Consider the following 26012-nt stretch of genomic DNA (forward strand, 5'->3'; position numbering starts at 1 on the left):
GGCCATGCTGTCTTTTATGTAGCATGGAGTTTCGGGGACAAAGGGCTTCATGAATGTCCAAAGGGTTCTAGTACAGAGCCGCAGCCTGAGACGTTAGGTCTGCCAGGAGGGGATTCTTGATTTTTTTGAATTTTGGGGAGACAATATATAACTGGTGTCTGTGGTGATTTAGTGTTGAGGAATTCATATTCCTTCTTAGAGAGGAAACCAGAGTCAAGTGCTTCCATAGTGACTTGTGTGATAAGTTTCTGGATTTCATTGGTGGGGTTGCCTGGTAACCTGCAATAGTGCTCTGTATTACTGAGCTGACGTTGTATTTCTTTTTTGTACAGGTCAAAGTCTTGGATCACTGTACCTCCACCTTTGTCAGCCGGTTTTATAACAAGAGACTGATAGTTTTTGAGGGTGGATATGGCTTTTTTCTCATTGATGGTGATATTGTATGGTATAAAGGACTTTTTACTCTCTAAGTTGGCTAAATCATTTAGGACCAGTTTTTCGAAAGTTGGGATTTCGGGGGGTATCATTCCTCCAGTGGGAGAGAATTTAGATGGTGGTTTAAAAGGGGTGTTAGCATGCTTCAGTGGGGTGGGGTTCAAGATAAAATAGCTATGTAGGCGTATTTTTCTGAAAAATCTCAGCAATTCTGTTTGGGCATCCAAAAAATTGAGCCGTATAGTTGGAACAAAGGAAAGGCCTTTGTTGAGAAGTGACATCTCGTCAGCCGATAGGGTGTGTTTAGTGAGGTTGAAGATAGGTAGGAGACTGTTCTCCAGATCCGGAGCCATATCTGCTCCTGTGGGGTCAGGTATTGTTACCAACGATAATGTTGGCGGCGGGTAAACCGTTTGCCTGGGGGATTCGGAGGGTTGGCCCATCTCTGTGGTTGCTTTCCTTTTCCCATCCCCTGGGGTTCTGATTGACCCCGGCCTCTTCCTAAAAAATTCCTATGCGAAGGACCAGGGCTTTCGCTTTGATCTGACTGTTCAGATGAGTCAGCTGAGCTGTTGGTGAAGCCTACAAAGTGGTGTCTTCTATTGTATCTGCCCCAGGGCCTTTGGTTTTGTGGGACACTGTAGGGGCGGTTGGTATAAAAGTCTTTGGTTAGGTGAGGGTATGCTCTTTCGTGACTGAAACCTTTTATGTCTTTTCGAACTTTGATTGTTTTTTTGTTTAGTTCGAATTTGTGAAAATCTTCAATGGTTTTCTGTATTTGTTCCAAGAGTTTTTTTGCTTCTCTGTTAGTATTCTTGTGTTTGATCTGTGTTTCCAGGTCACAGATTTCAGTCTTTAGTTTTTTAAGTTCTTAGGTAGCAATATCTATCCCAAGCACCATCCAATGCCGAGAGCAGGTGGTACTGATATAACTGAAGCCGTTTAGATATTTGGGGTTACTGGTGAATACCCCTGGAATATTGCGTACTTGTAAACCGACAGGAATTATGTTGGCCTTTAGGTAGTCAGTCAAGAGTTTAATCATTAATATCAGCCGGACTTCTTTTTTCTTGAGTTTTTCTAAGTCATCTACTAGTGAAGAGCTTGTCTCAGTCGGGGTTTCAGCAGAGTCTGACAGAGAGAGGGACCTCCCAGAATTTTATTGATGTGTTCAAGGTTGTAAAGGGGGGGTGGGGGTCAGACATGCCTAGCAGGAGAACTGTGTGTGGACAGCACAATGTAGGGACAAACAAAAAGGGACACAAAGGTATACGGGGTGAACCCACTTGAGGAAGGGGTGAGAATTATCACAATCCCTTGCAAGCTGGCGATTGCGCTAAGTACTGTTACAAAGAAACAAGGGAACCCAAAAGGTATAGTATAGGGACCTTGGGCAGTATCATATTCTAGAGAACAATGGTCCCTATTTTTGGAGCAGAAATCACAATCATACAATAATCATACTCGAAATAGCTAGAATGTCTTTTGTCCAGCCGGACAAGAATTTATTTTTTAAATAAGGGTGAAAATAAGGAGGTGTTTCAAACACTAGATGACAAGTGGGCACAGCCGTGACCCACAGAACATTGAGACACAACAACGAACACAGAATGGCCAAAGGGCAAGGTAAGATATGTCTGTACACTTGTGTTTAAGAATTTTACAGACTTAAATCATTACTTTATACACCAAAAAATTCGAATTCGAATACGGCGACCTATGTAGGTGGAGGGGGGCAAGAAACCGGTAAGTGAGTGAAAAACCTTGGTATCACGCCCTATTTAACAGTATGCGCGACATGGTACTTACCACCTCTCTGCGCCCACAATCACAGCACTCGGGAGCAGCTGTGAGTCAGGCCCTTGTGAATAGTATGCATCGTATCACACCCCTCACGGTTTTTCACTCACTTACTGGTTTCTTACCCCCCTCCACCTACATAGGTCGCCGTATTCGAATCCACTACAGTCACAGATATAATATGCCTATTAGAACTTATGTTTATCAACAATTTTGGTTTTTTCCCCCCTTCCTTCCTTATATTAATTACATGTACAGTAATGCGTTAAAGGCACTGTGTAATTGTATTAATTAAGACAACAATGATTGATCTAAATGTCCTGAGGATGATGCCTAGTATCTAGTGCTGGCATCGAAACGTCGTTGACACCCACACGCCATATGCAATATGACTAAGCAATATTGTAATGTGCAATGGTGTATAAAGTAATGATTTAAGTCTGTAAAACTCTAAAACACAAGTGTACAGACATATCTTACCTTTCCCTTTGGCCATTCTGTGTTCGTTGTTGTGTCTCAATGTTCTGTGGGTCACGGCTGTGCCCACTTGTCATCTAGTAATTGAAACACCTCCTTATTTTCACCCTTATTTGAAAAATAAATTCTTGTCCGGCTGGACAAAAGACATACTAGCCATTTAGAGTATGATTGTTGTATGATTGTGATGCCTACCAGCACTGCATGAGGCCTAGGTATGTCTCCCTAAAAGCAGGGTGAACTATACCCATGCGAAGACCTATCTGCATGAGCAGATAGGTCCCTATAATATCTAAGGCAATTCTTGGATATTATAAGTGTACAGTAAAACTATATCTGAAAGAGAAACTTCTGATAGATAGATCTGCCAGTGGATTCCTCACCTTGTGAATATCTCCTTGCGTCAGCAACATTCAGAATTTTTTTTTGTAGCTTCGCGGCGACGTGGACTTGAGTGACGTCATAGAGGCACTGCATCACACGCGACTCCGCTGACGTCACCGACACTACAATAGGCCCACGCCGGCGTGTTGACGTCAGTTCCCTTTTTTCCGCGTCGTCGACGCTAACGGTTTCGGGGAATCTCTGTAGCCTCTTAGTAACTTTGTTGCTATTTTCTTCGCTTTACAGTTTCTTTGTTTCCTTCATGATGTCGACAAAGAAGACCGGCTTCAAGCCTTGCAGAGAGTGTGGGAAAATGATGTCAATCACGGACCCACACGAAGATTGCATCTGGTGTCTAAGTTCAGATCATGATGTTGAGGAATGTTCTTAATGTCGGAAGATGAACCCAAAGGCTCTGCGAGAGAGAGAGACCAAACTTCTGGTGGCGAAGCTGAGAGGTGACAAAGAAAAAAAGTCTTTGAGGTCTCGTTCGAGAAGGGCGAGGTCGAGATCTGTGTCGAGATCAAGGCCTCGAGAAGGGTCGTCTTCGAAGTCACCATCAGACCATGCTTCGAAGTAAAGGAAGAAGCATAAGAAAAGACACGAGTCCCGACATCACTCCGGTAGGGATTTGGACTCTAGGTCGAAGTCACCCAAGAAGGTACGTTCGAAGGTGGTTCCTCCGGAGGAGGACTTGGATCCAGAAGGTGAGGCTTCGCCTTCGGAGTCGCAGGTTCCGGCTCCGGTACAATCTTTGGCGTCGTCCCCGGCTGGTGAGGATGAGGAGGAAGTTCTGGTTGGTGAGAATTCTGCGCCTGTGGAAGAGCCGAATTCGGAACCACCTCGAGGCCAGCCCGTGGGTCTTCAGCCACCATTTCCGGCCCCGGGCCAAGATCCATCAGCGTTTTTGAACGCTATGTATGGAGTATTTTCAAGGGCATGGTACTTCTCTGGTGCGCCTTCGGGTCCCATGGGTCCTCTAGCCTTTCATTTAGGAGTTTCACACTCCTATGCTCCGGCTCCATTTTTGTCATACACCGCCCAGACACCGCCGTGACAATACCCTGCTCCGCCGAGGTCGTCGACGCTGGTACCGACGTAGTCTGCTCCGAGTCGACCTTGAGGCCAAGCCACTTTGCGATCGGATTCGATACCAACGTCGGTTCCGGCTCCGTCGAAGTCGTTGGTGGATCCGACGGCGTGGCTTGTGAAGGAAAGGTCCAGGTGGGAGGCTCAGCGCCTATACAGAAGCTCAAGCCGAAATGGAAGAAGGTGAGCTTGAGGATGACTGTTTCGATAAACTGGCGGAGACTAGTGGCCTGGAGTTTTCTCCCGAGTGGGAGCTACCTTCTGTATCTGATGCCCCTTCAAAAGACGTTCAGCCTTATCACATGGTTATGAGGAAGGCAGCGGAGCTTTTGAATTTGACTCTACCTACAGTAGAATTTAAGTCCAATCTACTAACTGAGGTTTTGCATTCACTCAGTTCTGTGGGGGAACCGTTACTCCCCTTTAACGGAGCCTATTATGGAAGTTTGGAAAAAGCACCAGCAGTTTCCAGGTGTGTGGAAAGAAGGTACAGGGTCGCACCAGAAGACCCTGCTTTTCTGACTTCTCATCCTTCACCTGAAAGCTTAGCAATCCAGGCAGCCTGTTCCAAAAAGACTGTGAGTGCATTTCCTCAAGTGCCGGGGGATAAGGATGCAAAGAAACAAGATCAGGTTGCTAAAAAGACCTTTTCTTCTGCGAGTATGGCATTAAAGTCAACCGATGCCACTTGCCTTATGGGGAGATATGTACATGCTCTCATGGATACATTGAGTCTTCTGGGCTTAAGATCCCTGATGACAGCAGGAAAGATTTTTAAGAAGTGCTAACGGATGCGCAGGCAGCTGATCGTCAGGTGATACAAAGTGGACTGGACACTGCGGATTCTGTGGCACGCATCATGGGTACTGCGGTTGCCACAAGAAGATCAGCTTGGCTGAAATCTCCGGATTTTTCAGCGGAATTTCAGGATGCTTTGCTAGATCTGCCGTTTGATGGTGCTGGACTCTTTGGTAAAAAAGCTGATACAGCCTTAGAAAGATTTAAGGACAGTAGGGCTACTGCCAAATCGTTAGGGCTTCAGACCAGGGGTTCTTCTACCAGAAGGTTCAGAGGATTTGGTCGCTCTTCCTTTCGCACCTATCGGCAACGTCAACAGCAGCAGCAGCAGCAGAATCCCTTATACAAGTCGTACAGGGGAAAACAAAGAGCTCGTCCTAGAGGTCGCCAGGCCTCCTCCTCCTCCACTTCTTCCTACCCCCCAGCCTCAGAAAAGCAGCCCTAGATCCGCCATTCAGGATCATGCGGGTCCAGTGGGGGGTCGGCTTACCCACTTTCTACGGGATTGGGAATCGGTTATATCAGATCTTTGGGTTCTCAATCTTGTAGAAAATGGGTATGCTCTTCCCTTTCGGGAATTTCCTCCCAAATACCCTCCTTGCCAAGGTTTTTGCACGGAGGAACACCTCTTACTTCTGCAGGAGGAAGTACACACGCTATTAAGAAAGGGTGCGATAGAGGTGGTTCCAGAGCAGGAAAGGGGTCAGGGATGCTACCGGTATTTCCTGATTCCCAAGAAGGATGGCAGACTTCGTCCAATCCTGGATCTCAGAATCTTGAATCTTTATCTGAATCAAGAGAAGTTCAAGAGGCTCACCCTTGCGCAGGTTCTTCAGGCGCTGCTGGAAGAAGACTGGATGGTGTCGCTCGACTTGCAGGATGCGTATTTTCACATCCCAATCCTGAAGTCGCACAGGAAGTATCTCTGTTTTACGGTGGGATCGCAACATTATCAGTTTGCGGTCCTTCCTTTTGGAATTACTACTGCGCCTCGAGTCTTCACCAAGGTGATGGCGGTGGTGGCTGCACATCTCAGAAGGTCGGGCATTCCAGTATTCCCCTATTTGGACGACTGGCTGATCAAAGCAGAGTCGTCAGAGAAAGTGCTCCAGCATCTGCAGGAGACAACTCAGTTTTTGTACCAGTTGGGTTTTTCAATAAATGTACCCAAGTTTCACCTGGTGCCCTCCCAGCGCAACCTGTTCTTAGGTGCTGTACTGGACACAACTGTATGTCGTGCATTCCCTCCTCCTCAAAGGATTCGCGACATACAGGAAATGATTCCTTTATTTTACAATGGAGCGGTCGTTCCAGTCCTGAAGGTCCTTCGCCTGCTCGGTCTGATGGCTTCTTGCATTCTGTTGGTCAACCATGCACGCTGGCACATGAGGGCGCTCCAGTGGTGCCTCCGCAGGCAGTGGTATCAACACAATGGAGATCTCAGGGATACTGTGAGGATCTCCAGAGAAACTGCAGCAGATCTATCTTGGTGGAGCGTGGAAGGATATCTGTCTCAGGGACAGCCTTTTTATCTGCCTCCCCCGGTGGCCACAGTGATTACGGATGCATCCACACTAGGGTGGGGTGCTCATCTGGGGGATCTGGAGGTCAAAGGTCTTTGGTCTTCGGAGGAAAGGTTGCTTCACATCAACCTTCTAGAGTTACGGGCAATTAGTTTGGCACTCAAGGCCTTCCTCCCTTCCCTTTCGCGGTCGGTCAATTCAAGTCCTGACGGACAATACGACCACCATGTGGTATGTTAACAAGCAGGGAGGAGTGGGGTCGCAGTGTCTCTGCATAGAGGCTCTGCGCCTCTGGTCCTGGGTTCAGGACCATCAGATTTGTCTGATGGCAAATCATCTGGCCAGGGTTCTGAACGTAAGTGCAGACAGTCTGTCGGCAGTTCTCGGCCGACCACGAATGGAGGCTTCACCCAGAGGTGGTTCGTCACGTCTTTCAGACGTGGGGAACTCCTCAGGTGAACCTATTTGCCACTCGCGAGAATGCTCACTGCCCGTCATTCATTCTGCAGTCTCCAGTATCCAATGCAAGGAGCCTTGGGGGACGCGTTTCAGTTGAGTTGGGAAAGTCAACTCCTTTAAGCGTTTCCTCCCATACCTTTGATTCCTCTGGTTCTGAGGAAGATTCGCCAAGACCGGGCCCAAGTTATTCTGGTCGCCCCGGATTGGCCAAGAAGGGTGTGGTACACGGATCTTCTCCACCTCTCCTCTCGCCCGCCGCTCCATCTCCCGTTCAGGGCAGATCTCTTCTCCCAGATGGAGGGGCAGGTTCTACACCCCCACCTCCAGACATTACACCTTCATGCCTGGAGATTGAATGGGGCAATCTGAATTCCTTTTTTCACCCACATGATGTGGTGGATGTCATTCTTTCGGCTAGGCGTTACTCCACTAAATCCATTTATTCATACAGATGGTCTAAATTTGTCTCTTGGTGTGGGGAAAAGTCTGTTGACCCTTTGAAGGCTCGCTTGTCTGATATTTTACAGTTTGCTCTTTCTTTAAAACAGCAGGGATTTGCTGTTGCCACAGTCAAGGGTTATATTTAGGCATTGTCGGCATTTCTCTGTTTCCCGGAGCAGCCGTCTCTTTTCAAGTCTCCTGTGGTTTTAAGGTTTTTAAAGGGCCTCACAAATAAGTTCCCTCCTACTCCCTTTATTGTGCCTCAATGGGATTTAAATCTTGTCTTAACCTGCTTGATGGGTTCTCCCTTCGAACCCTTACACAAGTGTCCAGTGAGACTTTTGTCTTTTAAGACGGTCTTCCTGGTTGCGATCACCTCGGCAAGGAGGGTAAGTGAGCTTCAAGCTTAGTTCCAAGCCCCCATTCTCGACCATTCATGCTGAACGAATGGTTCTTAGGACCAGTGCTGCTTTTCTCCCTAAGGTGGTAACTCCCTTCCATCTAGGACAGTCTATTACCCTTCCTACCCTTTTTCCTCCCCCTCACCCTTCCAAGGAGGAGGAGAGACTACACTGTCTGGACCCTAAGAGGGCGGTGAGCTTTTATCTTGATAGGACTAGAGACTATCGAGTGGATGACCAGCTCTTCGTTGGTTTTGCTGGCTGCAAAAAATGAAGAGCGGTGCACAAGCGCACTCTTTCAAGATGGATCATCCTCTGTATAAAGATCTGCTACTCTTTGGCCGGTAAGGAACCTCCAGAGGGTATAAGAGCTCACTCTAATAGAGCAAAGTCGTCAACTTCTGCTTTGTCTAGGGGTGTACCTGTAGAGGATATTTGTAGGGCCGCGACTTGGACCTCCCTCCACACTTTCGCGAAGCATTACTGCCTAGATGCCGAGGTGAGGAAGGAAGGTCACTTTGCGCGCTCTGTCCTCTAGGATTTTCTGGTATAGGAGAGTGGACACCCTCCTCCGGGATGGGGACTGCTGTGGGACTCTATTCACAAGGTGAGGAATCCACTGGCAGATGTATCTATCAGAAGAACAAGTTACTTACCTTCGGTAACGCTTTTTCTGGTAGATACAGTATCTGCCTGTGGATTCCTCACTGACCCACCCGCCTTCCCGTTGTCCACTCTTCTATACCAGAGTTACTGTAATGTATTTACTTTATTGTCAAGAAGTTGTTTATTTCAAAAGTTTTATTGCATTTGTTTCACACTGTGTGTGTCACTTTGACATTTGTATACTGTGTATACTGTGTATATTTCTACTGTCGTTGGTCCGTCCGTGTGCCTCGAAGGCACGGAAAAAAGGGCGGACATGACATCATCACGTCGGCTTGGGCATATTGTAGTGTCAGTGACGTCAGCGGAGTCGCGTGCGACGCCGTGCGTCTATGACGTCGCCCAAGTCCACGTCGGCGCGAAGCTACAAAAAAGAATTTCCGAATGTTGCTGACGCAAGGGGATATTCACAAGGTGAGGAATCCACAGGCAGATACTGTATCTGTATCTACCAGAAAAAGCGTTACCGAAGGTAAGTAACTTGTTCGTTAGTGATAGATTCCTTACCTTAGAATATTCCCCAGGCGCCAGTCTCGATCCGGAAAGTTTTCTGCTTAGCAGTACCCCTGCGTGCCAGTAGGTGACGCCGTGCAGCTCCGCACCTGTCACTGGCGTCGTAAGCTCCGGGATGACATCACGAAGGTTACTTAGGCGCCACCCATGCGCGCTGACGTCAGTTCTTTCTTTTTCTGCGCCGAAAACGCAGATCCGGATTGAGCACGTACTTCGGTCACTTTTTGACCACTTTTTTGAGACTTTTGTCTCCTTCTCTTGTCTTCTGGTGCACGTAGGGATGGCTGGCTTTAAGTCTTGTGGGTCGTGCCACCGTAATATGTCGGTAGCGGACCCCCATGATGTTTGCCTCTACTGCCTGGAGACCGACCATGACTCTCCAGGCAGGATTGTCTGAACTGCCGTGCCATGGCCCCAAAGGCCTTGCGGGAGCGGCGCCGGAAGTTGCTGGAGGTCCAGCACTCCGCTCACCGCCACTCCGGGTCTAGGGCCCGTTCGCGGGACCGGAGCAGTCGTTCCTCGGACTCTAAGCCTTCAGATTCCGGTAAGCGACGTCAAAAGAAAAAGTTGAAGAAGCATGTTCGCTCTCAGACTTCCCCCGTCGCTCCCTGGAGGGGGACAGGGGCTCCGCCACTGCGACTCCTACGTAGCCTTGGAGTCTCGTGGCCTACCCTGGTCCGTCGACGACTCCCGAACAGCTGCAAGAGTTTCTTGCTGCTATGGACCGCCTGTTTAGGCCTCGGGCTCCCGCCGGCGCGCCAGCGGACCCCACGGTCCCGATCCTGTTGGCCCCGCCTCTGGCGCCAGCCCTGGAGCCACTGGATCCAGCGCTCTCTGCTCCGGTCCCGGCACCACAAGGTTCGGCGCCGCTGGCTCCAGCCCCGGGTCTGCCCTTGGCTCCAGCCCCAGCACCGCCACAGGCGGCACACTGGGTGCCGTTTATCCCGCCCCTGCCCCGGTTCTTGGACCATTTTGTTCCGACCTTGGATTCACATTGGGATACGCCTCCGGTTCGGCTCCGGCCGGCACCAATTCCGCGTCGCCGCTGGCCCCCTCTCTGGGTCCGGCCCTGCCGCCGCGGCCGGCTCCTTCTACCCCGGAGCAGGATGAGGACTGGGACGGCTCCGAGGACCCCCTTGCGCGGCAGTGTGACTCCGAGCAGGATTCGGTGGATGACCTTCAAGATGAGGTTGAACTTGATGTGTCTTCTGACCCGGGGTTTGCCTTCCCTCCGCCTACTATGGAGGAGGGCGCTTCCTACACTATGGTGCTGCGTCGAGCTGCAGAGGCTCTCCATCTCACAAAAATCAATATTTACAATTTTGAATGCCACAGAGAAATTTTTTGAAAAAACACCACAGAGGTTTTCTCTGTGACATTCTAAATTGTAAATATTGATTTTTGTATGTATGGTATGTTTGAGAGTGTGAGATTTGAATGTGAATGTTGATCAACCACGTATGAATGTTATTCACTCACTAATGTGTATTTATATGAAAATTTCATTTTTATGAAGATTGTATTCTGTATTGTTTGTCCTTGCTACTTGTTTTGAATTTTTGGTGAACTTTAACCTCATAGCTGCTATTACACATTCCTCCCCAGTGCTGCGCTTTCCATTAGAACTAGTGCTGAATGGACGTTCAATGGTCGTGCGCAGCACTGGGGAGGTAGCGCTGCTGACGACCATTGGCCGTCAGCAGCACTTAAGGGGTTAACCAACAATTTATCAAAACCTTTCACAAAAAATAAGTGATTTAATCTGTGAAATTTGTTTCAACCCGCACTGAGTTAAATTCTTTGCGTGTGGAAATTCAGGTCAAATAGAGGTCACAGTATTGGCTTTTGTGTTGTTGTTTAGTCCGCTGGATAAGGACACCAAGAATTCTGGACCAATATGGCAAGAGGTTGTTCTCTTTGGCCAGCTTTGGGTTGCGGCTGATTCCTTGGGCAGGGCAATTTCCACGACTGTGACGCTGCGGCACCATGCCTGGTTGCGGTCTACAGGGTTCTCGCTTGATGTCCAAGGCTCGCTTATGGACATGCCCTTTCATGGCTCTCGTCTTTTTGGCGACAAGGCGGACAGTGCCCTGGAGCGCTTTAAAGACTCACGGGCCACGGCTAAGTCTCTGGGTTTTTCCACGAAGAGCCCTGCCACGCCTGGGTTTCGTTCCTTTCGTGGCCAGGGTAAAGGCGCCCAGACGTGCTCCTCCGCAAAGCCTGCTTAGAACCTGCCTCACGTGGCGTGGACACGACTCTCGCAGGGGCGGGTCTGGTAACCAGCGGGTGGGTCAGTCCACCTCCACACCCACTGCTTCCATCTCCAAGCCTTCCTAATCCGGGCCTCAAGGGGCACCCCACGCCGGTAAGAGGCAGGGTTTGTCACCACCTCCACCACTGGCGCGAAATCACATTGGACAAGTGGGTGCTGCAGATAATCTGCCATGGTTACTCGCTCCCCTTTCTGTCCTCCCCTTTCTGTCCTCCCCTCCAGTCATACCACCTCGGTACCACTGCATGTCGGGGGATCATTTAGCTCTTCTCCCTCAGGAAGTCACGGCCCTCCTGGCCAAGGGGGCCATCAAGTACGTTCCCGATCAGGAAGTAGGAAGTGGTTGTTATTTCCACTACTTTCTGGTCCCCAAGAAGGACAAGGGGGGCCTGCACCCCATCTTGGACCTCCGGGACGTCAATCGCTCCCTCCGGAAGGAGAAGTTCAAGATGCTGACTCTGGCTCAGGTCCCGACTGCCCTGGACCCTGGAGACTGGATGGTAGCGTTGGACTTGCAGGACGCCTAATTACATATCCCCATCCTGCTGGCCCACCGGCGTTACCTGCGGTTCATGGTAGGCCAGGAGCATTTTCAGTTTGCCATGCTCCATTTCGGCCTTACCAGCGCCCCTCGGGTGTTCACAAAAGTGATGGTGGTGGTCGCAGCTCATCTGCGCAGGTCAGGGGTGTCAGTCTTCCCCTACCTAGACGACTGGTTGTTCAAGGCGGGATTGCCCCAGGCAGTCGTCTCCCACCTCCAGACATCGGCCGACCTCCTGCATTTGCTGGGGTTCCCCATCAATGTGCCGAAGTCCCACCTGCGTCCCTCACAGAAGCTCCCTTTCATCGGAGCGGTTCTAGATACGACGCTATTTCGGGTTTATCCTCATGAGCAGCGAGTCCGGGATATTCAGGCTATGATTCCGCTCTTTTAGCCTCTATCCCGGGTTTCAGTCAGGATGCATCCTGTTGGTGACGCATGCCAGATGACATATGCAGGCTCTGCACTGGTACCTGAAGTTCCAGTGGGCACAGCATCAGGGCACCCTGTCCGATCTCATCCGGATCTCAGACGGCACTGCACGACAGTTGCAGTGGTGGCTCACAAATCGTGACTGGGTCAGTGGCAAATCCCTCTCTCTTCCCCAACCGGAGCACACAGTGGTGACGGATGCGTCCCTCCTGGGATGGGGAGTCCACATGGGAGAGGCAGAGATCAGAGGCCTCTGGTCTCCCGGCTCCATATGAACCTTCTGGAGCTGCGGGTGATCCGGCTTGCACTGAAGGCATTCCTTCCCTCTGTCCAGGGAAGTGTAGTGCAGGTGCTCATGGACAACACCACAGCCATGTGGTATTGCAACAAGCAGGGCGGGGTGGGGTCGTGGACCCTATGTCAGGAGGCTCTGCGCCTCTAGACATGGCTGGAACATCAAGGCATTACCTTGGTGGTTCAACACCTGGCAGGTTCACTGAATGCCAGGGCAGACGAACTCCGCCGCCGGTGCATGGTGGATCACGAGTGGCGTCTGAACTCGGATGTGGCGCAAGGTCTCTTTCTGCAGTGGGGAGACCCCTGGTTAGATCTATTCGTCACCGAAGAGAACGCGCAATGTCATCAGTTCTGCGCATTGGCATTTCTAAGGCGGCACTTGCTCGGAGACACTTTTCGTCTCGAGTGGAGATGCGGTCTGTTGTACGCCTTTACGCCTATACCACTTCTGCCCAGAGTGCTGAAGATGATCAGGGGCGACTGGGCTCAAGTTATTCTTGTGTCTCCGGACTGGGCTCGAAGAGTATGGTATCCCGAGCTACTCAGTATGAGCATCGATCGCCCGATCCGTCTGCCTCTTCGGAATGGATCTTCTGTCGCAGCAGCAGAGGACGGTCCTCCACCCGAACCTGTCCAGTCTCCACCTCCATGCGTGGAGATTGAGCGGTGACAGTTAACGGCTTTCGACCTTCCTCCCTAAATCTTTAATGTCATTCTGGCAGCCAGGCGTCCCTCCACCAAAACGCTATACGCCTGCCGATGGAACTGATTTGTGGCATGGTGCACAGCAAAGGCTGTGGAGACCCTTTTAGACCCTCTGTCTGAGGTTCTTCTGTTACTCCTATCTTTGACCCAGCAGGGCTCTGCTCTGGGCACTATCAAAGGCTATCTTTCTGCCATTTACACCTTCCTGAGGCTCTCTGATCAGCCTTCTCTTTTTAAGTCCCCATTTGCTTACCGCTTTCTCAAGGGCATTACACACACGTTTCCTCACGTGCCCTTCATAATGCCTCAATGGGACTTAAATTTTGTCTTGACTTTTCTGATGTGCGCTCCCTTTGAGCCTCTTCATAACTGTCCTTTACGTCTTCTTACTCTTACGACAGCTTTCCTGGTTGCCATAACCTCTGCCAGAAGAGTGAGTGAGCTCCAGGCCCTTTCTTCCAAACCTCGTTTCCTTTCCGTTCATCCGGACAAGGTGGCTTTAAGGACTCATCCTTCTTTTCTGCCAAAGGTTTTCACGCCCTTCCACATCGGGCAGACCATCAGTTTGCCCACCTTTTTCTAGAGAAGAGGAGAGGCTCCACCGTCTTGACCCAAAATTTGAGCTCGCTTTATCTGCAGCGTACACAGCAGTTCCGGGTGGATGATCAGCTTTTTGTCGGGTACGTGGGCGCCTACCGGCCTGCCTGCACAACAATGCAACCCCTGCAGCACGACGACTCCCTGCCTGAAGACCTGCAACCGCCAAAAAACCCTGAGCAGACTGATCAGCTTTGAAAAAGACCCAAGACTCCAGAAGACAGAGGCTGTGTCTCCCAAAAGAACTCCAAGCCCCTGCAAAACTGTGAATACTCGTTTTCCAGACCTACCTCTGCACCCGACGCCCACGGTCCGAGTCCAGGAGGCCCACCAGTCCAGACGAGGTTCCCCAGCGATTTTGAGTCCGAAACCATTGAGGGGGTGATGTCTTCCAGCCCTCGTGACATCTGCAGCCTCTGCACTAAGGCCCCCCTCGACTTCGACTTGCCTGGTAAGGAGAAACCCGACGTCCAAAGACACCTTTGCATCCTCTGATCCTGCGTCCTGGTGACCGGAACCAATGGTGTCCCGACGTTGCCTGGCTTCTCAGCTTCCTCCCCTGGATGTTGGTTCCTCCGAAGAGACCTCCTGGTCTGAACCTGCAGCCTGAAACTGGAACTGACGATCTCCATAGGGTAACATTGGCCGTCTGATACTGTGTGAGCACCCTGTGCTGCTGGTGGTGTGGGTTTGGTACTGCCTTGGGCCCCCCTTTGTATCTACCTTAACTCCTGAAGATTGTCCTCCAAGACCGCTTTACCTGTCCGTGAGCAGTCTCCAACGGATACATGCCCCTAGTCTCCATTGACCAGCATTGGCAGCCATGCACTCTGCACCCGGCAGCCCTAGTGCCGCTGGGGGTGCACCTTGAGTGCATAATTGAGCTTTGGAAAACATTGGTTCTATTCCTAAAAGGACCACATCGAAAGTCGTTGTACATACCTGCAAGTGTTAACTTAATTTTTTGCATAGGATTGCATGGTGTGGCCTTTTGCTGAAAAGTTTTCTAAGTGTTAATGCTGCTTTACATTGCAACAAAGTAACTTGGTGTTTACAAGTGAATTGTCCTGCTTACGAATGTATTGCAGCACCTTAACTGTATAATCTGTTGGTTTTACACTAAATTAGAAAAGTAACTGAATAATAACTAGAAAATAATCTAAAGTAATTACAAGTCTTCTAAAGAGTTTACATAGCAAACTGCAAAGTAACTTGTATGCTTATATAAAACCAGTACACACCATATTTTGAAAAGCATTACTGCTTTGAAAGCGTCATCTACCTGCAACCAAGTAATTGCTCTGGATTCAGTCTTTGAGTGTATGATTGAGTGTATGATATTATTTCTTGCCTGGGTGCGTACAACAAATGATTAACACTACCCTCTGATAAGCCTAACTGATCAGCCCAGCTACCACTAACTTGAGAGTTAGATATTATCTACTTTATCCTCTGCTATACCTCTGGGGATCCACTGGACTCTGTGCACACTTTACCTTACTTTGGTATAGTATATACAGAGCCAGCTTCCTACAACATTGCTTTAGTTCTATTTCCTTAGCTTTTATACAGTCTCCATTTGGGCCTCTGCAGTCTTTCTAATGTAATGCTGTTTCTTAGGAAACTGAAACCGCTGTTACAAGCTGGACTCTCATTTGTTGTTCTTAGTTCTCCTAGCACCCGGGCTTGCCTGGGTAAATGTGCTTTAGAAGTAATTATATGGGTGCCAAGCTGCCTGTCTAGGTTCAGTCTCTCTAATCTCTACCGATTTTAGGATTATGAGTGGTACAGTAAAGCAAGTGGCAGACGGCGTAGGCAAACATGCTGAATGTTCACTGCAGGATAGAGTGTGGGGTGTTGTGTGCGTGCATGTTTGTATGCGTGTGTGTTAATAAAGCTTGTGACAAGTAACTCCCTGGATCAAAAAGGTCCAGGGCACGCTTTAGATAATACTTTCACGCACTACAACAGCCTGTGACCAGCCCACTTCCCACCTATCTCCTTAGATTATACACCCATGAATGAGCAGTTGCTGCACAAATGCAAAACTTAGAACTACAAAAAATACCAACTTCTGTGGCATGGTTTCACAGGTTTAGAGAAGGCCTGCTAAATAAAAATAGCCTGTCTTGTTCCTGCATATGCACTCTGCTTCACTTAGAGCTTCTGGTACAATAACTTTAATTTCTTAGCCATGCAGAACACCATCTTTAGTGCCATTATTGTTCACTGAGTCCATATATTTCTGGGAATGCTTGCTTCGTCCTTATTCTGCTTACTTTAATTTCCTTATCTGTTCCAATGCTGTGTTTTTAACACAAGCCAGTGTCGGCCTATCCTTCTTTAGTTACCTTTGTTGCATTTACTCTTGCTGAACTGGAGGCACAGCCAAAAAGTCAACATGCAATTTTCACCATATAGAAAAATAGCAATATTCTGATCTTGCTGCATTTTTCGGAAAGGTTGCCAATATCCCCTGCTTTGTATTGTCATTAAATCTGGCTCTTTAATTCCTATCGAAAGAACGGGTTAGTTCCGTGTGCAACCTTTGTTTACACACAGGGTCATAATCCTACCCTTGTCTTGCTGCCACCCTTCAGTGATTGGCTATATTTCCTTTGAATATTTGTGCTTTTTGGTTATTAATTGTAAGACCTTATATCTTGTGACTTGCTGTCAGCCTATGTTTTGGCTCCTGCAGCATATGCAGCCCTGAATTTTATATACAGCTGCGGGCTTTTTTTCTACAGGAGTTTCGTACCCTAGATTAAAATATAAGGAGAGTTGTTTTGGGAGATTAGAGGTCAAGAGGCAGTAAACATGCAAAGCTGCTCCTTAGGGTCTCAAGTATGTGTGGTAGCCATGCGTTGTTGACTGATGCTCACATCAATAAATGTAAAGATGTCAGGTCACTGAACGTAGCCATTATGCAGAGAAAGTGGGTCACAAGCCTTTCCAGAATGGTTTACTCAACATAATGCACAAGAGTACCGCATTCACCTTCTCAGCGGTGTGTATTCTTTCTTACAGATGAATTCTCTAAGATGAAGGAGGAGGTACCAACTGCTCTGGTGGAAGCCCATGTGCGAAAGGTCGAAGAGGCTGCCAAGATCACTGGAAAGCAGGACCCCAGCTTTGGCCTGGAGAGTAGCGGCATCGCTGGAACTGCTTACGATGAGACAGAAAGGATAGGTGAGATAACATTATTTAAGGTGAGCTTTCGAAGAGGCCCTTTACCACTCTCAAGTAGAGGGAATGGGTGGCCCTATTGAATGCATTGACAGTGATCAATGGGGGCTATCCATTATATACATCTATGCGACTAGTGGTCAAGAAAACATTACAAATCCTGTGGGCAATCCATCAACTAAAGGGGGTGTGAGAAATTATCAGTTCGAGGCATGTGGGCTGCTGAATTCATATCTGTGCATAGATCGCCGCCTAGTGTTGGGTCCGGATGATTGCACATTGTTGTCCTGGAAGAGTCTTCGAAGTATCACAAGATAGGTGGCTCCTCCCCTGGACTACAGTGCGCATGGGCATCGACTCCATCCTTAGATTGTTTTTTTCCGCCATTGGGTTCGGATGCATATTTGTTAACTCAAGTTCGGAATCGATAAAAACCTTACATTTGGCCAAAAGGCCTTTAGTTATCGTCGGTATTGTCTTTGCGATCGGTGCCCAGTACTAGTTCCAGCTCTATCCTCGAGCCGGACTTCTGAAGAGCCGCGTAGTTTTAGCCACCAAGGCCCGGTCGACGCCAGAGGCCTTATCGACGATCCATCATGGAACGGAGCCCGTTCAAGAGATGTCCCGTTTGCAACTCAAAGTATCCCCACATCGATGTCCACCCGGTGTGCAACAAGTGCCTGTCGCCGGATCACGATGAAGCAAGCTGTATGGCTTGTTCTCGATTCCGCTCCAAGAAGACGATTCGCCTTGAAGCGCAGCGCGGAAGGAGGCCCGGCAGACGGCACCAGACCCGGTGAACATCTTCGATGCTGAGGAAGACGAGGGAGTCGAGCAGGAAGTTCAAGAGAACCTGTCTGATCCTGCATCGGAGATCGACTCCAGCTACGACGCAGATGTAGAAATGGTCGATAATGAAGACATCGTCGACTAGGTAGGAGACGACGATGGGGCCTTCGCGGCCATGGAAGATAGCTCGAGCGAGGAGCTAGGCCCAACCGTTGTTACGGAGGCCGAGACCAAGGCACAAGATAAGGCTCAGGTCGAGGGATCACCACATGGCCTTACCCAAGATCGAACGCATGGTTCTACAGCCTCGCCTCAAGGCCCAGCTATGGACATTTCCAACGAGCCATCGGTTGACCGATAGAAATCGAAACCGAAAGCCTCGGTGTCTACAAAACCGAAAGCACCGGAAACAAAATCGAAACTGAAGGTGCGTATTACGTTGGTCGGATCGAAGGCTTCTGAACCATCGGCACCGACCAAACATACGACTGTTATCGACCCGGGGAGGTCGCTACAGGGTGTCGACCCGAAGGCCGGGGCGCCGAATAAAGTGGCCATGGACGTCGAGCCGAAGAAGTCTGCGCCGAAGGCCGTAGACACTGACAAGGGACTCGAAACACAGAACGTTATCGATCCTAAATGTCGACTCGACAAGGCGAAGAGCAGTAACGACCTCGAGTCCAAGACTAGCAAAGGCTCTAAAGACCCTGTCGAGTCAACACAGCCATCCGCCTCCTTTTCAAAGCAGGTGTCGGACTCGCTACAACGTATTAAAGAAAAGGCTGCTGCTGTCGGGCCGAAGGCCGCTTCACCACCGAAGCCAGTCAGTAAACCCCCGAAATCGTCGGCACCGATTCAGTTCACACTGCCGCCGAAAGTGGTACCTAAAGCGTTCGCACCTAAGACGGGCGTCGAGGCAGCCAAAAAGGGTCCATGGGGCTGAAGCCTACAACTACGGAAGGGGCCACCAAGCATCGACAGCCTCCGCAAGAAGACCAGTCGAGGCAATTGATAGACGCCGAGATGGGTAGATTTTTCATTTTCAAGCGAAAGATCGCCCCAGAACAGCCTATGGAGCCATATAAAATTCCATTGAAGAAAAAGAGATTCGGCTATGTCACCTCTCCTTTTTGAACCGATACAACCACATGTGCAAGACACTGCTCCTACTTCACCCACATACTCAAATGTGGATTTAGGAGAGGGTGACAATGAGGAATACAGCTACCCTATAGACACTGATCCAGAAGATCATACTGAACCCTGGACAGACGCTGCTGACCCAGGGGATTCACAAACTGCCCCGGACAGTCATGTCTATGCTGTTAAAGCATCACCTACTGAAGACACTGCTGCGTTCAATGCTTTTATTGAGAGAGCAGCCAAAAATCATGATGTCCAGCTTCATGCTGACCCAATTGAAGAAGACTTTTTGTTTGACACCTTCTCAACCTCAGAGAGAACTGTCAAAACTCTACCCATGCTTAAAGGTGTCCTGAAACACGCTGGAGACATCTTTAAAGAGACCACAAGGGCAAGAGTAATAAATCCCAGAATTGAAAAGAAATACAAGCCAGCACCTGTGGACCCTACGTATATCAAGGGACAGTTGCCGTTGGACTCTCTGGTTGTTTCCAATGCCCGCAAGAGGGCGAACTCGCAAACAACAGGTGATGCTCCTCCCCCTGACGAATCTAAAGTGCTAGAAGCATCAGGGAAAAGGGTGGCAGCTCAAGCGGCCAATATCGGGCGAATCTCCAACACACAGGCACTCCTAGCCAGATACGACAGGTCTCATTATGATCCACTCGAGACCCTGTTGCAACACTTGCCAGATGAGTATAAGGAGGCAGCAGAGATGCTCATACAAGAAGGGAAGCTTATATCAAACGCGTCCATTAAGTGTGCGCTGGACGCAGCTGACACTGCAGCCAGGGCGATCAATACAATTGTGATGTTACGAAGACATGCCTGGCTCAGAATCTCCGGCTTCAAGCCCGAGATACAAACCACCATACTTAATCAGCCGGTTAACCCTGATCACTTATTTGGCCCAGAGGTGGACACCACTCTAGAAAAATTAGAGAAAGACACAGAGACTGCAAAGTCTATGGGGGCCCTACAGTCGCAGCAGTTCAGGGGTGGTTCTTTTCGTCGCTCCAATAATAGAGGAGCTTCCAGAGGCCAGCTTTCCCAGCAGACACAATACAATAAAGGAGGCATGCAGACCACCTATAACAAGAACAATAGGGGTGGCTACCGTGGAAACCGCACCAAGGGCAGAGGTCGTGGAAACAGCTCCCGATCCTCCGCCACTAACAAACAGTGACGTCTTTTCACTGCCCCCCGACCATACCACACCGGTCGGGGAGAGACTACAACAGTTCCTGCCGGTCTGGAAATCCATCACTACAGACAGGTCGGTGAGCCAGCTTATCCAGTACGGTTATTGTCTGGAGTTAACATCCACTCCACCCAACATACCCCTAAGGCACCGTCCTATGTCCGCAGAGCATTTACAATTATTGCAGCAGGAGGTAGTCAGTATGCTGCAAAAAGGAGCCATAGAGCTCGTGCCTGTGGAAGAAAGAGGTACAGGGGTGTACTCGCTGTACTTCTTGATCCCAAAAAAGGACGGGTCCCTCAGACCCATACTAGACTTCAGGCCTCTAAACCAGTACATTCTATCAGAACACTTTCACATGATCACATTACAGCAGGTTCTCCCGCTACTCAGTCAGGGAGATTTCCTCGCAACACTAGATCTCAAAGATGCATATTTCCATATACCGCTACACCCGTCACACAGGAAATATCTTAGGTTTACCATTCAGAATTAGCATTATCAGTTCAAGGTTCTCCCTTTCGGAGTAACAACAGCACCCAGGGTGTTTACCAAGTGCTTGTCGACAGTGGCTGCACACCTACGAAGGCAGAACGTTCATGTCTACCCTTATCTGGACGGCTGGCTTATCTAGGCGAAGTCAGCCCAGCAATGTGCCGCTCACATGTCCCACACCATTCACCTTCTTCACAATCTGGGGTTCTCACTGAATTAGCCAAAGTCCCACCTCCAGCCAGCCCACGTACGGCAGTACTTGGGCGCAACAATAAACACTCTGGCAGCCAAAGCACAGCCAAATTCAGTGAGGATCAACAGCATGCAATTGCTGATACAGAAATTCAAACTGCAACACTCACTTCCAGCACGAGTGTTCATGCAGTTGATAGGCATGATGGCCTCCTGCATCTTCATAGTCCTGCACGCGAGACTACATATGCGTCCGTTTCAGGAGTGCTTAGCACTTCAGTGGAATCAGACTCACGGACAATTGAAAGACCTAGTGCTGGTGACCGGTCGTGCATACAGCTCTCTGCATTGGTGGAACCCACAAAACCTTTGCAGGGGCCGACTGTTCCAAGAGCCTGTGCCCCAGATAATACTGATGACGGACGCATCTCTCCAGGGAAGGGGAGCTCATGTACTCCACTACACAGTGCAGGGACTATGGACGGCACAGCAACAAAAGATGCACATCAACCTTCTGGAACTGATGGCTATCTTCATGGCAATGAAAGCATTCAAGGTACATTTGTGCAACAAGGTTGTGTTGATCCGGACGGACAACATGACAGCCATGTACTACATACAGAAACAGGGAGGTACACACTCTCCACAGTTGTCTCACCTGGCTCAGAGCATGTGGAAGTGGGCCATTCAGAGGCACATCTTCCTCACGGCAGAACACCTCCCAGGCAAGGACAATCGGATGGCGGACCTGCTCAGCAGGCACAGCCATCAGATGCACAAGTGGGAGATACATCCATCAGTACTCCGCCCGTACTTCCAGCAGTGGGGTCATCCACAGATAGACCTCTTCGCCACAAGGGAAAACGCAAAATGCCAAAGCTTTGCCGCCAGGTTTCCACACCCACAGTCGCAAGGAAATGCGATATGGATGAACTGGTCAGGCATATTTGCGTACTCTTTTCCCCCAGCACCACTAATACCGCTAGTGGCGCGCAAGATGAAGCAGCACTCGATGACTCTCATCCTGGTTGCTCCAACGTGGGCACGCCAACCATGGTACACCACGTTTCTAGAACTCTCCATGGTACCGCATCAAAGGCTGCACCTCACGCCCAGGCTTTTGACGCAGAGCCATGGCGCCATTCAGCATCCAGATCCGCAACAGCTCAACCTGGCGATCTTGCTTCTGAAGTCTTAGAATTTGGCTACCTCAACCTGCCTCCTGACTGTATGGATATCATAAGGGAGGCAAGGAAGCCCACCACTAGAGCATGCTATGCGTCAAAATGGAAGCGTTTTGTCATTTATTGTACCAACAATGACATTAATCCGCTAGATGCATCTACCCACAACATCATCTGTTATCTGTTACATCTATACAAATGCAATCTGGCCTATGCTTCCATTCGTATACATTTATCCGCAATAGCAGCTTATCTCCAAAACAGGCAGCATCTCTCACTTTTCAGAGGGCCTGCAATCAAAGCCTTCCTGGAGGGACTCAAACGAGTTATTCCTCCCCGACACCCACCAGCACCTGTGTGGAACCTAAATGTGGTCCTCACCAGACTGATGGGTCCACCTTTTGAGCTTCTACACTCATGCGAGATACAATTCTAGACATGGAAAGTGGCTTTCCTAATAGCAATCACATCGCTACGACGAGTTGGTGAACTTCAGGCACTAACTATCCAGGAGCCATTCATACAAATTCACTCCAACAGGGTAGTACTACGCACTAACCCTAAGTTTCTGCCTAAGGTGGTTTCACAGTTCCATATCAATAAAAGTATAGAACTGCCAGTGTTCTTCCAAAATCCTGATTCAGTGGCAGAAAGAATGCTCCACACACTAGATGTCAAAAGAGCAATAATGTACTACATAGTTTGGACAAAAGATTTTAGGAAGACTAAACAACTGTTTGTTGCCTTTTCCCCTCAACACAAAGGCAACCCCATTTCCAAAGCAGGTATAGCCAGGTGGATCGTTAAGTGCATACAGATTTGCTACCAAAAGGCTAAGCGCACATTAACAGTTCCCCCAAGAGCCCACTCCACACGAAAGTTGGGGGCCTCCATGGCTTTCCTTGGAAACATTACTTTAGAGGAAATCTGTAGAGCAGCCACATGGTCTACCATACACACATTTACAAAATACTACTGCGTAGATGTGCACTCCAAACAGCAGGCAGCTGTAGGGCAGGCTGTTCTAAAAACACTCTTTCATACTGCTGCAGCCGGCACGGGCGGCCGCCGCTAATGGAGGGACTGCTATATATTCTATGCACAGTTATGAATTCAGCAGCCCACATGCCTCGAACCGAATATGCTACTTACCAGTATGCATCTGTTCTTGGCATGTAGGGCTGCTGACATTCATATCGCCCGCCCTCCTCTCTGGCGCCTGTAGCGGCTGCAGCACTCAAAATTACTCTTTGCATGGTCATCACTTACTGTATAACACTCCATCTCTGCCACAATGGCTAAAAACAATCTAAGGATGGAGTCAATGCCCATGCGCACTGTAGTCCAGGGGAGGAGCCACCTATCTCGTGATACTTCGAAGACTATTCCAGGACAACAATGTGCAATCATCCGGACCCAACACTAGGTGGCGATCTATGCACAGATATGAATGTCAGCAGCCCTACATGCCAAGAACAGATGCATACTGGTAAGTAGCATATTCGTTTTGTTCTCAAGAAATTTAGCAAATAACATGAATGTATCACAAAATTAGACATCAATAGCAAAATGGGATTTGATGGTGTGTTGCATGACTTTTTTTTCTTTCTTTCAAGAGAGCCTGCACGCTGCATAAAAAATCACCCCTGATACCTACAAGGGACTGGTTTGAGCAGACAATGTTTCTCAATAAGACATTTTATGTGCGCACAAGTCACCTCCTGGCATCTCGCAAAACCTTTTTTTTTTTTTTACATGATCATGTACTTAAAGTGACACAATTTTATGTAATACGAAATTTGTAAGAAATGTCATGAATGTAACTTAATGTCAAATGTGTGTATTTCTCTGGCATAATTCAAATGTTATCAAAGTCTACTTTGGGTGATAAGTGTGAGAAGAGGGAGGAACAGAAGGATTAAGATAGGTGGAAAGGAGAACAGGGAATAAAGAGAGGTACCAGTAAAGGCCATCCGTCTCCTCCATCTAGGTGGTGAAATAAAAGAGCAAATCCCAGGAACCATTTATAGCTTAACATTTAGAGAGCCAAGGAAGGAAAAAGAAGTAATCGAGGGGGAAGGATCTTGTCTGCCAAATGCACACTATGTCTGGGAGAAGGGGAAAAGAAACAATGAAACATGAAAAGGTGTTAGGGGCAGTCATCGTTTAAAGCAATAAAATGTATTTAAAAGGGAAGACCAAAGGGCTAGAATTCAGTCACCTACAGATAGTGAAGTGAATCAGAGGATAGAATTGGCAAGATCACAGTGGGACATATTTTCCATGCATTGGGGATAGAGGAGGTATGTCAAATTCGGGGAAACATTAGAATTGTCTAGACAATTAATTGAGGAGGAGAATACAGAGCGAAACTATTTTATCCGAAAGAAAAACGTTAATGATAAATTCCTTAACTTAGAATTACCCCCAGGCGTCAGACTGGATCCGGAAAGTTTTTGTCAACAGTACCCCTGCTCGTCGGAAGGTGGCATCGTGCGGCTCTGTGTCCGGCGTTGGCGTCGTGGTCACTGAGATGATGTTGCGGCAGCTACTTAGACTCTGCACTCGCGGGCTGATGCCAGTTCTTTCTTTTTCTGCGCCAGCAAGTGCAGATCCGGAGAGAGCGGTACCCTCAGTCATTTTTGACTGAGTTTTTCTAGGCTTTTTGTCTCATTTTTTTTTCCGAGTGGATCGACTCCTGTTGCCGTAGGGATACCCTGTTTCAAGTCCTGCGGGGACTGTCATCATATGATGTCAGTGATGGACCCGCACCGCGTGTGTCTCTTCTGCCTGGGGCGCAACCATGATCCCAAGTCGTGCCCTGACTGCCGGCCCAAGGCGCCAAAAACTTTGTGGGAGTGGTCCCGAAAGTTGCTGGTAGTCTGGCAGTTGGCCCCACGCCTTTGAAGGTCCCGGTCCCATGGGAGGTCGAGGGACTGGTCGCGGAGCCCCCATCGTTCGTCAGGATACAAGTCTTCGCACTCTGGATCAGGTAAGGCGAAGCATCACAAGAAGTTGTAGAAGCGCCATCGCCCTCCAACTTCCTGTCACGCGACACAGAGGGTGCGGGAGGTGCCACCCCGCAGCTCCGGCGAAGCCTACACAGTCTCCGTCGGTGACTCTGGTCCAGCTGCAGGACTTTGCCAGCTGGACCGTCTGGTCCTGCCGGCGTGCCTACGGGCGCCGCAGACCCGACTGGTGACCCTCGCTCTGCATTGTCGGCGGCTCTGGCTCCAGCATCGCTGTCTGCTCCGGCCCTGCCTTCGCAGGGTCCCCTAGGATTCAGGCCTGGATCCCGGTCGACGGCGGTTGACCTCGTGATGCCGGCCTCACCAGCACCACCTACGACTTCACCCGAGCCCCCGGACGACGTCATCCCCGATTTCACCCCCGATGTAGACAAGGCACCTGAACTGCGTCGCTCGATGCCGACTCCTACGCCCATGGGGCCTTTCTACCCCTATGTCTAGCCTCCCTATTTTCGGCCTGTTCAGCAGACTTCGGAGGAGGGGGAGGGGCCTGAGGACCCTCTCACAGCACAGTGTGAGTTTGACCCGGGCTAGGCAGAGGAATTGGGAGATGCCAGTGGTCTTGATACCTCTCCTGACCTTGGCATGCTATCTCTTCCTACCGTGGCTACGGAAGAGGGTGCAAGTTACGCAGTGGTGTTGTGTAGGGCAACAGAGGCTCCCTGCCTCCAACTCCCTACAGTGTCCTTCAGGACTAATCTCCTGACAGAAGTGCTTCAGCCGGCAGCTACTTCTCTGGAGCCACTGCTGTCTTTTAATGATGCACTTTCTGACGTTCTTTTTGGCACCTGGTCCAAGCCCAACACAGGGGCTCCTGTGGATAGGGATGTGGCCCACGCCATCGCCTGGCTTCGGGTGACCTCATTTTCCTTTCCCAACACCCCACCCCTGAGAGCTTGGTTGTCCAACCCTCTGCGTCCCCAAGCGCATTCCCTTCCGCACACCCCGGACAGGGAATCC

General features: G+C 49.4%; 1 protein-coding gene across 4 annotated transcripts in view; it reads left to right on the forward strand.

Annotated features, from left to right (window-relative positions):
• Positions 1-26012, forward strand: part of SMARCC2 (SWI/SNF related BAF chromatin remodeling complex subunit C2) — a 482651-nt gene that overhangs the window by 243949 nt on the left and 212690 nt on the right. For all 4 annotated transcript variants that reach the window (XM_086963879.1, XM_086963886.1, XM_086963883.1 and 1 more), the window contains exon 21: positions 16861-17022. In XM_086963879.1, the coding sequence (XP_086820005.1) occupies positions 16861-17022 (162 nt within the window). The remainder of the gene's footprint in view (positions 1-16860; positions 17023-26012) is intronic.

The sequence above is a fragment of the Lissotriton vulgaris genome, chromosome 1_1 (genome assembly GCF_964263255.1).
Source record: "Lissotriton vulgaris chromosome 1_1, aLisVul1.2, whole genome shotgun sequence".
In the NCBI taxonomy this organism is placed as follows: Eukaryota; Metazoa; Chordata; class Amphibia; order Caudata; family Salamandridae; genus Lissotriton; species Lissotriton vulgaris.